The sequence below is a fragment of the Ursus arctos genome, unplaced genomic scaffold (assembly GCF_023065955.2).
Source record: "Ursus arctos isolate Adak ecotype North America unplaced genomic scaffold, UrsArc2.0 scaffold_6, whole genome shotgun sequence".
NCBI lineage: Eukaryota > Metazoa > Chordata > Mammalia > Carnivora > Ursidae > Ursus > Ursus arctos.
The window spans coordinates 71,311,354-71,335,990 of NW_026623078.1; the positions used below are offsets into that span (position 1 = coordinate 71,311,354).

At 39.2% G+C, this 24,637-nt stretch overlaps 1 protein-coding gene across 7 annotated transcripts in view; it reads right to left on the reverse strand.

Annotated features, from left to right (window-relative positions):
* TMEM65 (transmembrane protein 65) overlaps positions 1–24,637 on the reverse strand; it is a 105,390-nt gene that overhangs the window by 24,973 nt on the left and 55,780 nt on the right. For 5 of the 7 annotated variants that reach the window (XM_057307824.1, XM_044382601.3, XM_057307826.1 and 2 more), the window contains one exon: positions 8,767–23,591. The exons of the other annotated variants lie outside the window; for them this stretch is intronic. In XM_057307824.1, the coding sequence (XP_057163807.1) occupies positions 23,490–23,591 (102 nt within the window). In that variant the 3' untranslated portion in view covers positions 8,767–23,489. Of the gene's footprint in view, positions 1–8,766; positions 23,592–24,637 lie in introns of those variants that run through there. 7 annotated transcript variants of the gene reach the window in all.

Here is a 24,637-nt window from a genome sequence, read left to right on the forward strand (position 1 = left end):
CTCCTGGGTTTCTCATCAGTGGATACTTGCTTGGTTTACACCATGATTGGGTTTTCCTGATTTAACTCCCAAACAGAAACTTGTCACCTGTGTTCGCAGGGAAACATCAAACTCACTGGCCCTTTCAGGTCTCCTTCCTTCTTTTAAAGGACTGCTGAGAGGACGAGACGACCCATGACATCCTCCTCAGCACGAGGAGCACTCAGCAAGCATTGGATCCTTTCCCCGGGGGAGCGAAGCGTGTATCAGAGCTCTGCACACCCAATCACGCCATCATAGGGGAAGGGGGAGATGTGGATGCCCCCGAGAGAACTTCTGTTGAGTGATTGTGGGGATCCAAATTCTAACCCAATCCCGACCCCCAAATGGGATCCAAATGTGGGAACACCTTGAGGGAGACTGTGGGAGTGGCAGCCCTGCCATGGATGCGGATCTTCGGGGGTGGGGGGGGGGGGAAGGCGGCACTTTGTGCCCTGACCAGTGTCCAACCAGATAGGGACAGTGACTGACTCTCCCAGCTGACAGTGAAGCTCTGGCCAGTTTCCTCTCTACGAGAACCTCTATGAGGAGAATTACAAGATACTTCCCTCAAGGGACATTTCACCCGTGTGTGTCTGGGGTCCAATATGGAGCCCCATCCTGCATCCTCAAATCTGCAATCACTTACCACAGACAAATGGGACAGCTGGAGAGACTGACTGATGCCCGTGGTTCTACATTTTCCATCCGCAGCCTGTAAGCTTGAAACATGGTCTTCATGGAGAAAGCGATGCCCCTCGCCTTTAGGAATGAAGATAGAGAGCTGGGGTCCAAGGGCCTTCCCAGCGACTATGTTGGCAAACACAGTTCTGTGTGGAGCACCTATTGCATACCGGGAACTAGGTGTGGTGTTATGTCTGTGTGATCTCAGGTCCCTACAACACCAGGGGGCAGGTGGGGGTAAGTAGCTGATCTGCTTAAGGATGACAGGTGGTAAGTGGCTAGACCAGAATTTGAACCCAGATCTGACAACCACTTTCGCTTGGCCAATCTGCCAAGCACCTGTAGGGAAAGACAGTAGCAGCACAAATGGTGTAAGATTTCCTAAACTTTGTAAACTGTGCTTGTTACTGGGCTCTGTCTGCTGTGTCTGTCCCCACTGTGATTAGTTAAGGAAAAAAACAAAACAAAATAAAAAACCTTCAAACAAGAGAAGTCCATCTGCTTGTCTTTAGCGTCAAGGAGAAGAGAAATCTCTCAGGATCAGTGGGGCCAGAAGTGGGGAAAGGCAACGTCTAAGGGGTGGGATTCTAGAACCTTTGGAAGACAAAATGGGAGAGTCTGGGCATCAGGCCAGAAGAAGCTGCACCCGAGGGGCTCAGTGGTAGAAAGACTCAGGCTGGCTCACACCTTCTCCCAAAAACAGAGAAATCCTGATGTGGAGAAAAGAGGGTCGAGGGCACTGATACTTGAGGGCCCTGTGGCCAATTCGTGGACTTTAGCATGACACACATGCAGGGTCATTGTCCTTTTTCAGAAAAAGTGATACTCTTTCAATTTTGACAATATTATTTATTTTTTAAAAGTCCCTTTGGTTGTTTTTATCCTGGAAACACCCGATCTGAGGCTGGGCCAAGGGAAACCACATTCAGGTGACCACTGGTCCTTTGGGTCAGTTTAAGTTCTATTAGCCCAGAGCGTTTGGGGAGACAGGTCTGGCTCCTTATAATATATTGATCTCATAGGATAATTAGCTGTAACTGCCCCCCTTGGGTTAATCTTGGTGCCCTTGGTGTATGGACAACCTGACGCTATCAATGGGTCTGCTTCAATGGGATGGGTTCACAGCAGGGAAGAGCCCCTCTCTATGATGCCTCCAAATGGGGCCCATTAGTTAGGGGCAGCCAGCACCTGAACTCCAAGAAGGCACCACTTTCAAGATGCAGGGCCTCTCCTGCAAGTGCAGGAAGCCTTCCCTGATGGTTACCACCCATAATGGCCCCACCTTTCCACCCCCTGCCTTCCTCTCTCTCAGTCAGTATCTAACAGTTAAGGTGTAAGTGTGTCTGACTGTTCCAGAGGTATCTGCTTGACTTCTACTATAAATACTTCGAACTTCGGGAGGTGGATGAAAGTAGGGGGCTGTCTTGTGGTTGTTTCTATGCCCCACAGGCCAACCCCAGGATCCAGCTCACATTCACCAAATCTTAGCCAATTCTCTCAATTTCTGTGTGTCCTCAAAATGGCTTTCTGAAGACTCCTAGATGTAGGCCTGCTCCTGACATTCTTTTTCATGACTCCTGGTTTTCACTTATAGTATATGAACTCATAAAAATGAAGAGAGAGAAAGACAAAGACGAAGGAACAGTAACTAAGGTAGGAGAATTAATCCTGGAATTAAAACTGGTTCCTTGGGAGCACTCCTCTCCTGCACATAATAATCTCATTTTGATTAACATTGCCCCATTAGGGAACAGGTACAGTTTGAGTGCAGTAATGGAGAGATCAAATTTGGAACAGTCACTAAGCTGTCAATGCTCTTTGAAATATGTTTTCGACTTTCATTTCTGTCTGAGCCTCCACTGTTCTTCCAGCTCCCTCTGTGCTCTGAGCCAAGCCTGTGTCTCTCCATAGGAGAGATAGCCTGTGGGATGGGAAGACAATGGGCTTTAGGGTTTGATGGAAATGCATCTGAATCCTACCTCCATGTCCTAGGAATTAAGACTTTCCTTGCAGCGCTTCTGCCACGATTAAGGGAGTTAATAAATGTACATGTGCCAGTGCACACAGCAGTTGCTCAATACATGGAAATGGTTTGTTTCGATTCATATCATTGTAAACCCTGAACATACCTTGTCGTCACAGCTGCTTCTGCCCTGCATGCACACCTCTGCTGCTTGACATCCTACCCGTCATTTCAGTCCTAGGTTAACTGATACCTCTTCCAGGAAGTGGTCCCTGATTTCCAAATCAAATAAGATATCACACATGAAAATATGACCATGTTGTTCGTCTAGTCAAAAACCACAGGGTGATTCTCCATCGCCTGTGGGACAAAATCCAGCCATCTCTAATGAGAACAACAAGGCCCTATATGATTTAACCCTTGCTTCCAGTCCTTCCCCAAACTCCACCCTTGTTTCACATTCCAATCATGCACACCTGCTGTGGCTTCCTGAATACAGCCAATCCCTCCTATTCCCCTACTGCTGGGGGCTGCACCATCAAACTCAGGTGGCTGAATCAACTTGCACTTGGATTTCTGGGACACAAGGCATGCAAGATGCAGGGTCCAGTCATAAAAGGACTCTGGGAAAGGTTCTTTCCTTTGGAGCACATGAAGAATCATGGCCAAGGTCCTTGAGGGTCTTTGCTTCTGCGTCTTGCAAATATAGCACTCTTGAGTTCATCTGAAGTCACCCTCATGATGACCGTGGAAGACGTGCTTGGGTCTCCATCTCCCAAACCAATCCATCTAGCCTGTCTGTCTGTCAGCAGCCTGGGGTCAAGGGAAAAGGCATCCCTCCCACAGGTAGATCAGAAATCCAGGGCTCTGTCATTGCTAGAGTACCGGGCAAGAGTGTGGCCCCCAGCAGAACCACATCTGGCTCAGACCAGACTTGTCATTTTCCAGTTCTGGGACGCTGGCTATGTCTCTGAACCCCCACTTCTTCATCTGGAGGAGGGGAATGGTCATAACATTCCAAACTGTTATGGGGAGGAGTGCCTGGCCTACAGCAGGTGTTCAATAAAATGTTTACTACAATTAGAATTTCTGAAAATAGTGGGCAACGTTTCCTCTGACATGGCCCTGGACCATAACAAGCATTTTGGGACTGGGTTTTATGCACTGCCTGAAGAGAATGATCCAACCACCTTGGATATATCTTTAGTTCAAACATTAAAAGGTCAAAGTTATGTCCTCCACTCTCATCCTTTCCCTCCAGAAGCCTCCCTGTGGAATATACTTTACCAAGTCTGTTAGGAGAGCCCCTGGAAGGAAGAATCTCTGTGTTCCAAGGAACATGTTCAAGAAGTCAACCTCTACAATTTTGATTCTTCAGAACTTTTTATATGATGTGTAGGTTATGGTATGGGAAGATCCAAGAACCTGGAGACAGAGGACCTGAGTTCTGTTCTAGGCCTGGCCCAGCTGTTAGCAGTTGAGCTGTGTGATTTTGGCTAAGTCACTTAGCCTCTCTGAGCTTCAGATTCCTCATCTGTACTACAAGAGTGTATACCTCACAAATAAGATAACAAGAGGGAAAGTGTTTTACAAACTACAAAGTATGTTCACGTGTAAGTTTCTTGGATTTATCTCTTTTCCTCTTGGCCTATTTTACTAGAGGTCAAAATGTCTTATCTACAATTCCAAAATGCAAAAACATCTGAAAAACGATACCTTTTGTAACTCATTTGGCTGCAATACTTGACCTCAACTGATGTGAGTTATTTATAGACCTTATTTATCCTAGTTATGGTGAATATTCATGTTTTACCATGGAAATAATGTATTTGAAAGTGCCATTCCAGTTACCCTTATGTGTGACAAGAATGCATGAGATATTCTGAAACACATCTGGACCCAAGAAGTTTGCTTAAAGAATTATGGATTTATATCCTAGGAATAGATCCTAAGCTGTCGTCATTCATGCACCATTTTCGTGACTTTTATCATATTCTTTTACCACCCGTATTATTATTTGCTTTATATATTTTAATGGACTCATTTTTTACTCATTTTTTTCAAATGAATCTTTTTTAAAAACACACAGTAAAACAAATACCTCATTATACATTAAAAATATTTTTCTATGCAATACCTCGATTCACGCTGCACATCACAGTGAACACACCCCACACTTCAGTCAACAGTGACCTCCAACCGGGACAACTATGTTAGCTCTTAAATAGAACACGAGTGATAAGGGCAACATCGCCAAGTTCAGACTCATCTTTGAGGCTCTCAATTATCGTAAATATTCAGCAGTTCAATTCCATAGCTGCAGTCATGCTGTGAGCAGTGATCTCAGTCACATCAGCTGTGAAGGTCTGTTTAGAAAAATCATGAACTAGCCAGTAGAAACAGATGACAGGTGAATCTCCTAACAGCTGAGGTGTGGGAAGTTCTCTCACAGATACTCTCATCGATTCTCATCTACACCAACAGCATCATTTAAAATAAAAACCGGGCTCACACGGGTTGAGAGCTTCCTCCAAGATCTCAGAGCCACAGGAAGAGCTGAGAATAAATTGAGGGGCCCGCTGCCAACCTAGGGTTTTCTGTGCCATATCGTAAGGTCTCTCGCCCACACCAAGTCAGTCCCAGCTGCTCATGGTGCTGCTCATGCCACTTTCTACGTCTGGGTAATAGTCACAAAAGCTGCTGGGCTTTCATAAAACCAGCCTGCTCTCAGCCTCAAATAGTGCCCTCATGGCTTAGTTGTTATCCTTTGCCAGTTCATGAAAAGGCTCTGCAATGGTTGAATGGGTCTCACAAGGCTTTTAGGGGTTTTGAGAATCTTTAGAATGGACCAAGAAATATGTGACTGTCAGCGTTTTCTACAAAACTGGGGGAATAGAAGTTGGTGGAACTGGGGCAGTGCCCAGATAATCTGTTCCAAGGCCACATAAAACAGCATGATTAAGCCTTTTGGCAAGTGTGTTCCAGAAACCACAATTTCTAGAAGAATCAAGAATTTCCCAGATTAGCTAAACAAGTAAAGGAAAGTCAGAGGTGATTCTCTTTTATTCATTTCACCAGAATTAATTACTAATAGTTCCAACTTTCCTCTTTTTTCCCATGTGTAAGATCATGAAAAGAGAATTACACTGGGAGTCCGGAGCCTGGGTCCTAAGTTGTGCCTGTGCCCCAGGACCTGTCTACCATCCATAGACCACAGAAGTGGCCTGCAGTGTAATCTGGAAATCAAGGTGCTGTGGTCAAACAGACATATGTTTTCGTCCTAGCTCTGCCCCTTTGGTCAAGTTCTTTAAATTTCTCTGAGTCCCTTCTTTCCTCATCTATGAAACTGACCTCAAAGATGTTAACTAGGATTAAGGATTAAATTGGATGTAAAACACTGAGCACAGCCCTGGTACAAAGTGAAAGGTAAATAAATGGTAGCTGTTGTTGCTGGTGTCAATTGGGATAATCTGGGCCTTCGAACTGAACTATATGAACAGGTATAATGAAAGGCTCTAGTTTTCAATGATTATAGATTTATTGCTCAGAACAGAATGACTGAGGAAGCATCATGCAGTTGACAAATAAGCTCATCACAATTCAATTTGCAAATGCATGAATTCTTCCAGCTTTGAGGAGCTATTCATAGTGCCTTGAAAAAAACAAAAAATCAACCAGCACAGCTTTAAATATGGCCAGTCATGGACTGTCAGTGGAAAAGGAAGTCAGGGCAAATGGGGATAAACATCATCAACAAATAATTATTATATTAGTCTGTGCCTTTGACTTTCAGGACAGAACATTTTACCCAGGTGTGTCCCTGATTTGAGTTTCACCAAGTTACTGTCCCTGGCTCTCCTTTCCTGGACGGAAACAGCCTAGAGTTAAGGAGCAAGAGGCCAGAGGAGACATGAGAAAACCATGCTAGTATTTTGTGAAATGGACTCAGCTGAACACCTGCATCAGGGTGACCTAGGTGTTAAAATGCACATCCCCCAGCCCCAAATGAATGAGACTCTCTGGGGTTGGGTGGGGGTAGAAAATACACATTTTTAACAAGCACTGTTGATGCAACCAAAACTTTGGGAACTACTGATTGTAGGCCATGTTACAATCATGCGACAAATGCCACACATTATTCATGTGCCGTCTCAGTAGGCAGAAACCCATGGCCCAGAAGCAGCAAAAAAACAAGCAAACAAACCATCCCAGGAATTGTATAGCCAAACAAACAGAGGTGAAAACAAAGTATAACAGTGGCCCAGGGCATGTGGGGTCAGCCTGCTTGGGGAGACACAGGGACAGGTGTCAAGAAGGTCTTCCCAAGTGCAAGCTCCACCTGCATATTTTTAGACAAAGTGCGTGCAGTATAGAGGTTACTGGGTAGACGCAGACAGGACGCACAAGCAGAACGAGTAACGTGGCGAAGCAGAGAGATGTGAGAGAGCCTCTGGCACATGTGAGGAGCCACAGTGATTCTTTCTGTGGCTGCAAGGCAGGGAATGAGATTTCGAGGGATAGCGGAAACTCTTCTTCTCAACTGTGCAACATTACAGATATGCTTGCCTTCCGCAGAGAAGAAAAGCCATTTGAAGTTTCTGGCATTAAAAAGCATAAACAAATCTCTAGGCTCTACTCTGACTTGATTTTTTTTCCCTTTTCCTAATTTTAAAGCACACTGGCATCCTACCCCAAATTTCAAGGATATGCTAAATATAGTCAGCTCTACCATAAGTTTCTTTCTTTGTCTTAAAGTCTCCGCTGTAACTAGCTTGGCCTCCTTGTGTGCTGCCATTTGGCTGTAAGCTCCTTAAGAGAAAAGATACCATGTCTTACTGTGTTTGGGATCCTCACTGCAATAGCCCTCCATCTTCACTGTCCTTTGGGGCTCTAAGTCCCTCTCCTAATTTAGCCCCAACCCACTGGATCACTCTCCTTGTTTGATCCCACATCCACTCCAAACCTAAATTCTTTCATTCCTTAGTCTGCAGAAAAAGGGGATCCTTTCTTTCCTGGGCCCCGAATTCACCCACACCCCACTCTAGTTTCAGGTCCAAATATGTGATGTGCATTCAGTTTGCACAGTGGCTGACTCAGGTCACCAGGCATGTGGTATTAGGCGCTTTGCTCAGTCTGTCACCACATCTTGATTGTCCTCTCCGTTGCTGGTTTTTCCTGGTTTGGAGAGTCACTGAATTTTAGGGCTGGAAAGAAACTCAAGTCTGTGGGCTCCAAACTGAATGCTATTTCCATTCTTCAACACTCCCAGATTTAGGACATCTGCCTTGTATGGACTCTGCAGCCCCGTCCACTGGATCAATTTACCTGTCCTCTCTCTTATCCTGGTGTCTCCAAAAGGCCCTCAGCTTTCACTCTTTACAGCTCTACTCTCTACCATCATTTACCTCCGATTTGATTCAATCTAGAAGTTTCCTCTCCTCCCAAAGTTACACTCAAAAACATTAACATGGAAAATTGCAACCATGATCTTGCTCTGGAAGGTCCTACGTGCTGTCTTTATTAAAATGGTAAAAATTTTCAAGATGCCACATTCACATTTTATATTGTGTACCTATGCCCTCATCCCTAACAAAACTATTTTGAACCACCCATAAATTACTTTCGGAAGAGGAGAATTCTTTACTGCGAGGACCTAGATGTCATTATTGTCTTTCCTTGAGAGTACAATAGGACAGCTTCTGGTCCAGTGGGTGGGTGTGAAACTAAAATTAATTCCTTTGCGTCAAGGTGCTTTGTGAACTGCATCAGACTCGATACCTGTCAGGCACCACCATGGTCATAATTCCACTTGGTCCCTGATAGTACCAGGAGTGCTGAAAGTAGCCTGACCGCCCTGCACACCCAGAACTTCCCCTGGGTCTGAGGAGCAGGAGCTGCCATCTAGATTTCATTTCTACTTGCAATCTTCCAATGGGCAGAGCCACAATATTAAGGGAGTGCATGCATACTTCTTTTTTTTCTAACTCCTCCTTCTTTCCTGATGTTTCCATCCTTCCCCTCTATCATCCAATCTTCCTTTTGGGCTCTAACTACAAAATTTCCATTCCTCCAGCTCCATCCCAACCTAGTATTCTTTCATCTTTCACTGGCCGTACCATTTCTGCAGCATCCGGATGCTACCAATTTCAATATCTATTCTTTTTTCTTCAGCTTTGGTGTAATTTTGAGAAATAAACTCTTGAGAGCTGAGAGAGATGGGCTATTTTTATTTGAAGCAAAATCCATCACTGGAACTGCTATCTGAGGTAAAGAAAAAGACTTTGGAAAACAAGGCATTCAATTATTCCCATAGCAACAAGGGAATCATGCATTGCTGTATGGCCCAATAGATGTTTATGGAAATGCCAACACCTACAAAAGGATTATAAAGCAACAAGCATAGGAATTAGAGGCCAAGGATCTAGACAACAGAGAACCACCTCTGTCATTCACCGTATATGACCCTGAAGTTCTCAGAATTCAACTCCTTGCCTGTGAAATGGGGTAAGGAATACCTGTGTGTTCAACGTTGTTGTCTTAGCCAAATGGGATAATCTGTATGAAATTTCTTTGTCAACTAGAGAGCTCTAGATATATTACGATCACTCCATTTGGGCAGATAATGCTGAGGTTTTGAGGTGACAGCAACCAAAGATGGATGATCAAGTAAGGCGCACACACACCAGGCTTTCTGGACCATGCTCGAGGTGGGGGAAATTCAGACAAAAGCCATAGCAGGTGTGTGAACCTGCTTCCCACTGCATTTGAACAGCATTCAAGGACCCAGCACGGCCAAACTTCAGGCACTGGAAGAGAAACCTCAGTCTTTAGGCTGTGGGGCTTTTAAGTTGCATGGCAGAGAGAATACAGACCCCTCACATGGTGTGCTCAACAGCTAGAGTCCAAACCTGTGGTCCCAGCTACGGTGTGGCAGAACCTTGGCACTATCCTTATGTCATTACTTCAGCACTCATCAGTTGAAGAATCAGGCTGGGTTCTACCATAAGTTCGTTTGCTTGTCTTAAACTTTCAGCTGTAACTGGTTTCTATGGAGTTTTTCAGAGGCCAGCCTGTGAGGAATCAGTCCGGGATAAGGTAACCCTTACTTTTCAGTAGATTAATAAAAAAATACTCCTTTTTTCCCCCAATATGAGTTCTAAACCTTTTGAGTTTAGACAAAACTTTTTGAGTTGAAGATAAAAATAGCAGGCTTACTGGGGATAAAGGGTAGGGTGGAAATATGGGTGAGGTATACAGCAGCAACAATGAGCTTGCTAGTTCTTCACCCCAGAATTAGGCAGACCAGCTATCAAGTCACAAGCATCTTTTATAAACCATGGGCCTTTCTGGGCAGGAGCAAAATGTTTTTTTAATAAAATTACCAAGTGATCCATTTCTCTGCAGAGAAGCAGATCCCAAAGGAAACCCAGTAAGTAATGACAAATTCCCCCCAATCCAACCATCGTGAGTAAAATATGGTAGATACACACAGCCCAGGGGAGGGGAGGAGTCAAGCTAGTAATTGAGAAAGGCTAAAACTATTAAAATAGATAGCTCATAAAGAAATAAATGCCATGAGATGAAATATCTCCTCTTAATCAATTTTGAAGAATCCAGTGAACTGCAGTCAATCCTATTTCACAAGAGAAAGGAGGTGTGTCTGAAGTTTTCCACTAAATGGAAGTCCCATTTCCCCCCCATGGATGTTTAGTATAACTTAAGACAATAGCTATCCAAATGACAATGCCATTTTCATGCAAAGTCTCATTCCATCTTAAAATAAGTCTGTGAGGAATAATAATAGTGTCTAGTACTCAATTTGCAGATGAGCTAAATGACCAGGATCAAACAACTAGTGAACAGAAGACGTGGGACTTAGATTTAAACATTATTTCAGTGAAACTATAGGCATTTCGTAGGACCTCATCAGCTTTAAAGAACATGCAAGAAAACTATTGGGAGGCTCTAAATCATTGTACTTCAGCGCAGTTATTTTAAGGGTAGTAGTGCTGCAAATAACCTCAAAGCCATGTGTTTGATCTGCGTTATCTTTTGGTTGCTTAACTTCATCAAAGGTATGTCTGATGGACTGAGATTTCAATACTTAAAGCCACACAATAAAGGTCCAAAGAGAGAGAAAGTAGAATGTTTTCACTTTCCCATTATTCCTCAGCTCAAATATATTCAACAGATTCCTCTTAAAAAAAAAAATTTAACCACCAAATTGAAGACCGGAGAGACTCCTGAAAACTGCTATCTTCACAACCACCATTTACTGAGCACATTTTATAAGCCAAGCATTTCACAAGGCATTACAAATATATAATTTCAATCCTTACAGCTCCAAAGAGAGATATTATTGTGTCAATTTTATAAATGGGGACACTCTGAGACTTCAGGGAGGCTAGTCGTTGTGTGTGAGCTCCCCCAGCTAGGAACTGATCGGCTTAGAACTGCGGGTTTCTGGGCGACAAATACTAAAATACGGCTTCAGGAAAGTTAAGGACTTTGCAGCCGTGAAAGTAGATCTTCCGCTATGACCACTGCCAGGTCTATCAGCGGCACCCACTCCCCTGGAGGCTCAGAGGCTGAAGGCTTAAAAAGCACACTGCAAATGGGTGAGTAGTTTAAATCCACCCATGTCTTTTTAATGAGTTTACAACTCCCTTACCAAGCCTTCAGAGGTTCAAAATTAATACAGAGCTAATAAAAAACCCGGGCAGAAAGAGGGAAAACGCGTAATATGGAATCATGATAAATACCAAGGACCCAACGACACATTAGATACACAGCCTTTGCCTCAATGTTGAGGCATGACACAATAGATGTGAAACAATGTGCTAATGGTATTCACAGGGAGCCATGGAATCGTGAAAGATTTAACTCATTGATTTAAACCGAATTAATGTCTTGCCCTTTAAGATTGTTATAGCTCATTTATATTTTTCCTGAATTGGAAGGATGCAATATTTTTATTTAAAAGGTTACTGACATGAAGTCTTACTGCAGAGTAAAGATGAACCAATATGATGTGTCAAGCTTTGTTCCCCAATGTTGAATTATATAAAAACAAAAAACTATAATAAAATGCATTACGAGAACCTAACAGCATCACTGTGATCCATGTACGTCACTCGCTTAGATTTACAGAATTCTAGAGCAGAGTACCCAAAGGTCGTCCATCTTCCTGACGGCAGAAGATCCTCAAAAAAAGGACTTGGATTTCATGATTCTCTTGACCCACTTCCCTCATGATCTGGTTCATTACTGGGCACCAAACACATAATGGTAGAAGTGAGTGTAGAAAATATTTTTTTCTGAATTGCATTTTGAATTTCTAAATTTTGCAGAGACAAAGAGAAAAGCTGAATCTTAAATTAGTAAGTGAAACTATTTATTAGCCGTCTGAGTGGGAAGAATATTGCAGGAAGATATAATTATAAAACCTGAACGTAGCTGGGATCCAGCTTAGTGTTCAGCCTGTTTATAAAATATGCCAAATATCAGATGGCATGCAAAGGGTAATGTGTTAATAGCAGACAGACAAAACACTGGCTACAATTTCCAGGAAAGATTCAAGAATTTGGACTAAGCTTTTGGCAGAACCACTCAACAAAACACTTTTTCTCTCGAAATCCAACTGCTTAGAAATAGAAAGGACTTGAAGGAAATGAGGAAAGTTTATTTTAAGCACCTTAAGCATTGTTCTTTTTAAATCTTTCATTTTCTACACAGAGAAAAATAAATACAAAAAGGAGGATACCGACCACAGAACGTTTACTTTGTAAATTTAAAGCCCCTAAGTTATCCACCCTCTCTCCAATTGCCTGTAACAATGCAATCCTATAAAATTTGAAGAAAAAGAGCCTAGAATACGGAATCAGAAGAGTTGTATTTAAGTAAAGGTCTAGGGGCACCTGGGTCGCTCAGTCGGTTAAGGGTCTGCCTTCAGCTTCGGTCATGATCCCAGGGTCCTGGGATTGAGTCCCAGGTGTCCAGCTCCCTGCTCAGCGGGGAGTCTGCTTCTCCCTCTCCCTCTGCTTGTGCTGTCTTGCTCCCTCTTCCTCTCAAGTAAATAAATAAAATCTTTCTTAAAAAATTAAATAAATGTCTAGCTGCTTAAAGAGCTTTGCAACTGTTCTCATCTATAAAATTGGGGATCGTATTACCTTTCCTTCTTTGCCAAAAAAAAAAAAAATGCTGTGATTATTAAGATATTCTGATGACTCATCAGTGGTTGCTATTTGCTTTTGCCTGCTCTGGAGATTATGGTTTTAAATGCTTTGCAATATATCTTTTCTACCCTACTACTGCAATGATGCCTTTCAACTTAAGCTTTTTTCCACTGACTTTTTATTTCTCTTAGCATCCAGGAAAAAAATCAAAACTTATTACACAGTGTGCAAAGGTCTGCGTTAGATGCAAAGAAAAACATGAAGATAAATAAGATCTGATTCCTACCTTCAAGGAACTTATAACAGAAAGGATACAGGTACGAAAAACATGCCTGCGTTAATAAGGCATTATCTGGAAGACTAGATCATTGCAATAATGGTCTCTAATGAATAATGCCTTCCTGTGTCCATGTCCCTTTACGGTATGACATGGCCATTTCCCACACTAAAAGGATAGAGTCAACTTCTCAATTCCCTTGAATTTGGGCTGGTTTTGTAACTTGTCTTGACCAAGGGAGGGTGGCAGGAGTTGCATGGCATAAAATCTGGAGTGTAGGCATTAGGAGACCTCATGGTTTCTACTCTTACTCTCTTGGAACCCAACTGTCATGTAAGGAAGATTTGGTTAGACTAAGAATTTGTAAGAAAACATGTGGTGAGAGAGATCCTAGTCTTCCATCCGTCTGTGCCCAAACCATCTTAAACCCTCCAGGTTCTGCCAACTCACCAGCTGACTGCAGCCATACAACTGAACCTAGGCAAGACCAGCAGTGAAATTGCCCAGACAGCACACAGAAATGTGAGAAATAGTAAATTATTGGTTTTACCTGTAAGTTTTAGAATAATGGATAACTGAGATATCTGATAAGTACTATAATGGACATGAAAAGTGATTTGGGAACAAAGAAGAGTTAGAAATTATTTCCTGCTCAGAGGATGTGGGGTGACAGTTAAAGACAACTTTATAACAACGAGTTTTAATGTTTTTCCTTTTTTTCTTTTTGTGGGCGGCTATTTTTAATACAACTTTATTGCAAATATTTATAAATTTGATGAGTCTTGGCATGTGTCATCACCATAATCAAGATAAAGAATGCATCCATCACCCACAAGTTTCCTAAGTGGTTGTACCATTTTACATCCCTACCAGCAGTGTTATTATGTACCAGCTGTCCCACAGCCTCATCAACCCTTGATATAGTATTTTTTTCAATTTTAGCCATTCTAGTGAGTGTGGTTTTAATTTGTATTTTCATGACTAATGACATTGAGCATCTTTTCATGTGCTAATATGCCATCTGTATATCAGGTATGGGTGTTTTACTAGATTTTGTCAATTTATTTTTTCATCTATTGAGATGACCATATAGAGAAGATATGTCCTTAAATATTCATAATTTTCTTTCTTCCTCCCATTCTCTACCTCCCCTCTTTCTGAGATTCCACCTACACATTTTTAAAGGCATTTCATTGTGCCCACATGCCTCCAAAGGTTGTTCCATTACTTTCTTCTTCCTATGCTTCAGTGTGTATTGTTTCCTATCGACCTATCTTGCAGGTCACTAATTCTGTCTTTTGTGTGCAAATCCACTGTTATATCTGTCTAATGTGTTGTTAATTCCAGATATTGTATGCAGTTATAGAATGTCCATTTTTTATTAATTTTATAGAATAACTTTATGATGAAAGCCTCTACCATTTTCCCCCCGTAACTTTCCTCAAACAAAAATAACATAGTTATCACTATATTGTACACCTGAAACTAATATAAACATCACATGTTAACTATACTGAAATTAAAATTAAAAAAAAAAGAGGGGCCCCTGGGTGGTGCAGTTAAGCATCTGACTCTTGGTTTCAGCTCAGGTCATGATTTCGGTGTCTTGAGATCAAGCCTCACATAGGGCTCTGAGCTCAGCGAGGAGTCTGCTAAAGTTTCTCTCTCCCTCTCCCTCTGTCCTTCCCTGCGCTCTCTCTCTAAAATAAATATTTTGTTTTAATTTTTAAAAAAGAAAGAAAAATAACGTATTTTAGAGTTCTTGTCAGCTAGCTCCATTATCTGGATTATCTGTGGGTCTGTTTCTTGTATCTCTTTTTTGCTTAGTTTTTGGTCATGTGGTCCTATCTTTTGGCATGTCTCAGAATCTTCAATTAATTTTCAGGTGTTATACATAAAAGTTTTACAGGCTTCTGGTGATATCTTCCTCCAGAGAGGTTCATCCTTCCTTTTGCTTGGACAATACAGTGCTCACCCTAATTCAGCTAGAAATCATGATAAATCAAGGCAGAGTTGCAAACCTTGGTATAAGGTTTCTTCTACCTTTGCCCTGGCCTTCAGAATTTTCAAATGATAACCCAGGCTGTTCCCCATATCCCCTTCTTCTAGCACCTTCTGAATTTAATCTTTGTTTCATAAGGCTCTCTGCTTAATTTTGTCTTCTGTCCTAAATAGCTCTACAATTTTGCAAATTTTCTGAGAGGGAATTACATATGCTTGAGGCTTCTGTATATCTCTACCAAAAGCTCCCTTGGTTTCTGTCCCCTAGAAGCAAGACTTAAAATACACAAACCAAAATTATCAGCCTCCTGACTGCAAACAGAATGGACAAAAGCCCCTAAGCTAAAAGCAGCTTTAGAAGTCAACTCACTTCTAAAATGTTCACTCCTCTCTGGAGTCCCGGCTAGGAAGGTTTCCACTGCCTTCAAATAGATGAGCTGAGAGATGGTGGTGGTGGACTTAATAATTTCTAGCAACTAGTGATGGTTGATGGTTGTATTGCTTATTCTTTCCCTTTCTGAAGAGAAGTGGGTATTGCATCCTTGGTGTGTAGGGGCAGATACTTTTTTCATTTATAGGGTATCTGATACCAGTGATCCAGTTTAAAACTTTACACATACAGTATATTCCTGGAGTTGAATGCAGTCATTGTATGGAAACTCGAGCCCACTCCCCTGTGGATGGGTGTTTTCCATACAGAGAAAAAGGTAGTAGCTAAAATGGTAGATTGTGATACACAGCTAGGCTTTCCCCAAAATGTCCTTCCCTTCTTTCAACTTTTGGCTATATATTCAGCCATACAGATGGGGAGATTTACAAGCATCTCTTTCAGGTCAGTGTTCACATGATGGAGGTCTGATACATAAGTAGATGTGTCATGTGGCAACGTAAAAGTTTGTTCAAGCCCTTTCCTTCCTAGTTCCTTCTTCCTGGACAGACTGCAGATGTGATAGCTGGAGCTGAAGCAGCCATTTAAGATCATGAAGTGACTACTGAAAACAAAAACTAATTACATGAATGAAGCAGAAGGATGGAAATCTGGGCTTTGCTACTTTGTGGAACATAACCCTTATACTAGCCCTGGACAACATACCACAACAATTTTATATGAGAGAGAAATAAATGTCCATCTTGTTTCAGCTACTGTTATTTTGGGGTTTTGTTACTTACAGCTAAACCTAAACTAATTAGGAAAGTTCAGGATGGCAGTTCTCGAAGTATGAAAGTGTGGTCTGCAGATTCCTAGGGAGTATGTGAGGTTAAAACTATTTTCATAATATACTAAAACCTTATTTACCTTTTTCACAGTGGTGATATGTTCACTGCTGGTGCAAAAGCCATGATGAGTAAAAGCACCAACATTAGAATGAATAAAGACATTAGTAATCACTGTATTCTTCAATGCCATGCACTTGCAGCTGGGGGAGAGGGAGAAGAAAAGCTTCACTCAGTGTCCTTCAAAAAGCAGTAAAAATTATTTTAAATATTGACTGTTGAGTGTCTTTTTAATATTCTGTATGAAATGGCAAATGTGCACAAAGTACTTCTGGGGATACCAAAATATGACGGTTGTCTTGGAGAAAAGCAATTATGAGATTGTTTAGTGAGATAAACTTGGTTATTCAGATGTGCATATTTGGCAGATATTTCCTCAAACATGAATGAAGTGAACTGTCAGTTCAAGGAAAATTAATGGTATGTGTTCCCAATGATAAAATTTAAGCTTTCACGTGAAAACCACCATTTTGGGAAACATGTATCTGCCATCTGAATTTGAAAGCTTCCCAATACTTAAAAGGTGCTTTTTAAAATGATATCACTGGTCATATTATACATGATTTTTAAATTTTATGTGGGAAATGTATTAACATTGGGAAGATCTGCATAATTTGGTGAACCAATAATTTCCAAATGCTGAATGCATGGTGTTATAAAATCACGCAGTGACAAATGTTCAAAGTGTAAGGTAGAGCAACAGGTTTTTATGTAACCCAGTGCAAAATTTCACTAATATGGTTTTGAATTCTACAGTGCAATGAACCATGTAGAAATTATCCCTTGTACGGTGTTAGTGTCCAAGAATAAATCTACAGTCATATAAAAAGGTTATTAAAATATTCTTCCTTTTTCCAACTATATATTTGTGTGAGGCAAAATCTTCTTCATATACTTCAAACAAACAAATATCAAACAGATTGAATGAAGAAACAGATATGAGAATCCAGCTGTCTTCTCGCAAGCCAGGCTTTGAAGAGATCTGTCAAAAATGTAAAACAATGCTACTCTTCTCACTAAATTATACTTTTAGAAAATAATCTTCATAAAATGTGTTATCATTTATGTTAACATGAAATTGGTTTATTGTTATTTTTAAATAAATTGTAAATAGTTTTGTAATTTGTCAGTTTTAATTTCTAATGCAATAAATATGTTTATAACCTTCATAAACAAGCTCTTTGAGGACCTTAATATTTTTTTTCAGAGCTTTACAGCAGTCTTGAGACCAAAAAGTTTTAAAATCTTTGGTTTGTGATACTGAGAGAATTTGAGATACAATTACAAAGCTGTCCTCTGTGAAATAATGAGATCAGGAAAAGCACCAGCAAGCTCAGAGTTGGGTAAATAATGCCCTACTCAGAAAAAAGAGGAGTGCAGATAGGTTCTAGGAATTGTAGACTAATATACTTGATATTAATCCTCAGGGGAAAAATTAGAACAGATTAAACAGAAAGTAAAGTGGTCGCCACTGGCTCCCAACACAAGTTCACTAAGAATAAATCATGCCAAACCAAAAAATGTTTGTTTCCTTGATAACCAGTAGAACAGGAGATATATACATACCATATTTCCAATTAAGCATTTGACTATCTGTTACAAAACAATGGACGGGAGAACTGCCAGTAGAAGATGGACCATGAACGAATCTACCTGAAGCAAAATGTGGGAAGTTCAAAAATGATACAGAACATGACCCAGGGAAGTGTTTAGTACTGATACAGAATGGGCTGGGAGTCAAGTCAGAATTCAAGTTCCTGGAGAGAAGTGTACAGCAACGTGGGTGGCAAGGATTGACCCATTAAACAAATATCTACTGTACGCCCACCATGTTTCAGGCACTGTACAAAGCATTACAGATAGAAAACTGAACAAGCTGGATGAAACCTGTCCTTTGTGGCACTGACATTTGAAGTACAGTCAGATCTTTTCCTTCTTATGAAACGGGGGTATGAATTAGTATGGAAGAAAGAACAGTTAAAACTGTTAACCATAAAATGAACTAAAAATTAATTTAGATTTTTTTCTCCTCCCAACTGGGGGTAAGGGAGAAAAAATGTTTGACCTATATACTTTAAAAACAGCAGCACAGGACATAATATACATTATAAAAACTGCATTTCCATTAGTCTGAGGTTGGGGAAAACAAGAGAAAATAAGGAAGAAAACAAATGCACTTGAGACAAAAGGTAAAGAGATGCAGAATAACCACTATTGTGCAGGAATGGTGATGGTAGGGTTGACAAGCAGGAGAGAAAAATTGTAATTCTAATTAAAGTACCCCCAGTTTTTTTTTTTTTCAACTAACTCTCTTGAACTCCATGTATATCTATCATCTGCATAACTATTTTATAATGGTAAAGCAGTACACAAATGTATAGCTTTCATATTAGCAAATACCAAATCTTTACTGAATTTCACAATTCTCACAGAAAATTCCTTTATCAAACGGTTTTTGAAGGTTCACCCCATCTCCCCTCAAAAGTAGTTTCTTTGACTTTAACTCTTCAGTCACCATTCTCACATTCTATTCCTGTAAACAAAAAGTTTGACTTGGACTTGTAGTTGTGGGGAAATCATGCAATCTCTCAGGTGCCTACTCTTTTTAATGGGTGTCAATAAAAAAATTGTTCAAATTTTTCATTCATAAACCTGTCAATGGCATTAACATATTTGATGTCATAAATTTTAATATAAAAACCAATACACAACACCCTGTGTCATACTGCTGTCAACGCAAGATTGGTAGACACTAAAAGTCCTGAAGCTTCAAAATTAAAATGTATGTCCTTGCTTTAAGTAGCACTCCATTTCTAAGTTAAAGAAGAAAAACTAATTTCAGTGTTCCAACTCATATACCAATAGCATTTATTGCTTTGGTAAAAACAAGTGATCTGTTAGATTTCATTATGAGCACAGAACAAACCCTAAATAATTTGCGGATGGGTTATCCACAGACTTTATGAATTCCCAGGTAGCTTCCCCAGGCTTCTGGGCCATTTCCCTCTACTGCTGTCAGTAAATATGCAGGGAGCATGAATTTTTCGTTTAATGCGAAACAAACGAAAAAAATCTTACAATACATTCGAAAGTGAAATATATCTCACATGTCTGAGATTTTCTTAACACGTATTGTTAACGTTCTCACTTCTTTCGGGTCTTCCCTGACCACTCTATAAAAATAAACCTTCACATATGACCACCAGTACTCTCCATGCCCCTTACTTTGTTTCATTTATCTCTAGAACTTATCACTGTCTGCAATAAAAAATATTTAAGTGCATATTTGCCCCACCGACACCCCCCACCCCAGAATAAACTTCATGAGAATGAGGATGTTCTGGCTGTTCCCTCAGTTCCTTGAGCAGTTCTTAGCACACGGTATGCACAGAATTTCTTAAATGAACCTGAGATTATAAGCACAATTCCCTTAGGTTATCGGTAAGAAAACAGCTCCACAAATCTGAAGGTAAAAGGGAACCTAAGCAGAGAAGAGACATTACAAAGTCCATACAACTGATGCCTATTACATAGTAACTAAGAGCACAGGCTTTAAACTTGGACAAAGTTGGATTCCAGTCCACTTATTAGTAGTGACCTCACAGGTCTAGTACTAACTCTCCATATAAAATTTATCCAGTATAAAATAGGGATAATAATAGCACCAACTTAATGTTGTTATTTAAAGTGGTTAAATGGGACAAAGTATGTAAAATACTTACACAGCAGCAAGTAAGTGCTTAATAAAAGGGAGCTAATATTATTATCATCATTATCACCATCATCATCTCACTCAGGTTCCACAGCCTAATATTTCCCAAAAAATTCCTGGTAAGACTGGCTATCTAGTTGCTCAGTCTACACAGCTGAGAAGTGGCAAATTAGACAGAGAATAGAGTTGCCAAAAGCGAGAGCAGTAAAAAGTTGGGAGGAAAATGGAAGTTTTCCTGAGGCACTACATTACAGCACAATAATAATGTCCATGGAGATGGTATTTAGCCACTAAGAAAAAGATGACATTATATTTAATACATTCTTTAAGATGGGAAGAAAATATAATTCTAAAATTAGGAAGATTTACTTCAAAATGGTTTACACAAAATTTTTGTGTGAAAGATAAACTTCCATTACCTTCAAAATTCACCTCCTACAGAAAAGGAGTAAATGAGGCGTTATTCTACAGAAGGCTTGGATATCTCTGCTGTAAAGACCCATCATTGTGATTTATGCCAATCTCTCTAGTGTTATTTTTGACATCCTATTAAAGATCAAACTGTCTCAAAATAGGATCATTCTTCTCTCATAATCTGTAATGGATCTCCAGTGTGGATTTCAGGGAGGTACTAAATAGCTCCATTTAACTGTCTCAGTGACATTGCTACAACCCTGTAAAAAATCTGCATTTATTTATTCTATTTCCTTTAGTGACAGAATAACCAGAGCCCTCTCTTAGAGATTAGGAAGAAAATAAAATTTCAAGATCAAAACCACATTCCAAATTTCTTAAAAGATATTTTTTTGTTCAATTCCTTTGTAAAAACATTGGTCACCGTTTAACATACAGTGGCAACAAAATGCACCCAATTCACATGCATCAACAAGTCAATAAATCATAATACATAGACAACATGAATTTCAAACAAACAGTACTAAAGTAGCTCATGTTGTATTTAACTATAGTTATGGTGCTTCCAATAAAGAAATTACTAATATGAGAAATAAGATTCCAGTTTCAATCTGAAATAAGGTTATCTGTGACAAGTACCATGAAGCAATGATTTTATGAAGTCATTATCTTAAAGGGAACCACTTTTCAGAAATCACTTTGTGCAAAGCACCAATACTCATGTAGAATAAGATGTTGAAAAGATGTGTACCTTAGGTTAAGGACGAAAGGGCTCCATTTTTTGAAAGTTAATTATTTGAATGATTCAAATATTTATTATGCCCCCAAATTAAAACATCTTTCAACATGTAGGTTATATATGCTATGTTTTGACCTTAAATAATTGTGCACATGTTCAGCTAAACTGAAAGGTTCTGAGGACTGGATTATTTTCAAGAGCAAAAAGTGAAAACCAAACATCAAAGCCCTTTCTAAACTCACAGGAAAGGATTCTGGATATGGGGTTTAATTAATAAGAAGAAAATTTAAGCACCACAATAAAATAGTTTTTAGAAAACAGAAAGGACTGGCAATATACAAGTTAGGAACAAATGCACTTAGACATCTAAAAAAAATTGTTTAAATAAGCACTCCAATCCTATTAGCTAAAATAATTTAAAAAATTCTTTTTGGTGTGTATGTAGTACTACGTGGAAGATAAAAACCACAATTCTGTTTGAGAAGTTCTATAATTCTAATTTGATCAAATGAGACTATTGTATTATTTGTACATAATAAGAATGTCATATATTTATTTTTATATTATATGATTTATTTTCTTCTTTTCTCTCAAAAATCTATGATTAAAGGATAGCTCTAAATTATTTTGAAGTGCACAGAGGGTAATTTATGACAAATTGCCTTGTGGGAAAAAAGAGCCCCTCTGAAAATAAGAGGTCAAAGTAAATATGTGCAAATGAAATTTTAAACTAAGGTAACTATAAATACAGCCATCTTAGAAGTTTCCCTTCTTTTGCATCTATTTAGCAACAAAAACAATTTCAGTGGCCCAAACAGTTATTTTAATTTCGGTTTTTTCTCCTCCATGATGTGCTTACTCTTACAACTAAGAGTAATTTTTTAGCATATACAACAGACCACATGCTAACAAACTTTAAGGGCTCATAAAATTAGACTTCATGACTCATATATAGTTGTACTATATATATCAGATGTGCAAGGCTGAAAATAAGCAATTTCAACCTAGAATATTATTTAAACATCACAAAAGAAGAAAAAAAGACCAAAAAAAAAATTTCTCCTCACGTAACTTCTGACTACTAGACTATTCATAGCAAAAAAGCAAAATATAAAATATTTAGTCTTCACCTCAAGGTAAGTTATCCAGAAATAAAACTCACTAAACAAGATAAGACATCAGGATTATGAGTATGGAGTACTCAGATTCATCAATTCAGATGAGAAGATGCTTTGGGGAAAAAGAAATCCATCCCAAACAATAGAATTTGTATCTCCTTAACCTTCCAAACCAGACTTCAACTTCATCACTTATACCATAAGCGTTCTCAGCAGTTCCTATTTTCTTTTTCTCTAAAAAAATTTTTTAGCCTCTTAATTTCCAAGTGTCATGTCAGACCCCTTATTTTACCCTAATTCTACAGTCCCCATTTATAAAAGACCCTAAAACAATCATTTTCTTCCCCTTTGGAGCAGAAGCTACCATGTAACGATTCAAAATTGAGAAATTAAAGATTAAAAAAATCAACTGAAAATAACACACTGATTAACATATACGGTTTTATGTAGTAGGGACACCACATTAATTACTCATTCTGATTAACCTCTGGCTCTTGAGACAGTGAGGTCAGAAAATTAAAATGAGTCAAAGATACTTAAAATACTTAAAGTGTGTGTCTATCTTGAATTGAGTAAGAGTTTAAAAAATGACAAAAATGATATGATTGTAAATGTTCAACGTAAAACAGTACAAAATTGATGTTGCCAAATAGAGTTAAAAAAAAACCTTTAACTTATATTAAACATTTTAAGTAATGTGGCAAAAATCTCAAGGCTGAGTTGTAACTAGAGAACAACAGCGACGACAGAAGATCCTTTCATGCATGCACACACATGAAGTAACAAATACGCAAACCCCAACTCAGTACAGTACGTCAATGACTGATACTTAAATGATATTTTGATATAGAAAGAAAGAGAAAAAGGTAAAATGTTGACTGCCATTGATGAAAAAGCATTTCAACAATTTACACAAAATGGATACTAAACATTTTTTAAAAAGATGTCCTAAGAAAACCAAGCCACAATAAGTTAGTGTTTTCCATAATACATGCTGAATTATTTGATCCCATATCTATACACTGTTATTGTCTTAATTCCTAAATGTTGTGACAGCATATTTAGTAATTGAGGTACATTAGTTTACATCTTTTTATAGATATTCTAAGAGGGTTAATTTTTCTTTTCCAGTTTTTCATCTTCTTCACCTCCTCCAAAGAAAAGCAAAGGAAACATTCCTAGAATGCAGCCAATAGTCACCCCAACAGCTTTGCCCTAAGGAAACAAAAGAAAACATTTTTTGAAAGTTATTTTATCCCTGAAAGAAGAATCCTTGCCTAAGTATCTACAATAAACAATTATTATGTATTATAAAATTCAATTGTAATTGCATTTCTTTTGATCACAGTAACTTAAATATAAAAATAAGCCACATAGGACAAAGGAGGCAAGAATATGCAATGGAGAAAAGATAGTCTCATAAACGGTGTTGGGAAAACTGAACAGCTACAGACAAAAGAATGAAACTGGACCACTTTCTTACACCATACACAATAATAAACTCAAAACGGATTAAAGATCTAAATATAAGACCTGAAACCATAAAAATCCTAAAAGAAAACATAGTAATCTCTTGGACATCAGCCTTAGCAACATTTTTCTGGATCTGTCTCCTCAGGCAAGAAAAAAAAAAAGCAAAAACACACAACTGAGACTACTTCAAACTGAAAAGCTTGAGCAAAGGATACCATCAACAAATGACAAAGCAACCTACTAAATGGGAGAAAGTATCTATAAATGATATAACCAATAAGGGGTTAATATCTAAAATATATAATGAACTCATACAACTTAACACCAAAAAACAATCTGATCAAAAAATGGGCAGAGGACCTGAACAGACATTTCTCCAAAGAAGACATACAGACGGCCAATACATGAAAAGCTGCTCAACACTACTAATCATCAGGGAAATGCAAATCAAAACCACAATGAGGTATCACCTCACACCTGTCAGAATGACTAAAATCAAAAACACAAGAAACAAGAAGTGGAGAAAAAGGAACCCTCATGCACAGTTGGTAGGAATACAAACTGGTGCAGCAACGGTGGAAAATAGTATGGAGGTTCCTCAAAAGATTAAAAATAGAACTACCATATGATCCAGTAATCACACTACTGGGTATTTACCCGAAGAATACAAAAACACTAATTTGAAAGGATATATGCACACTTATGTTTACTGCAGCATTATGTACAATAGCCAAACTATGGAAACAGCCCAAATGTTCACTGATAGACTGATGAATGGATAAAGACGT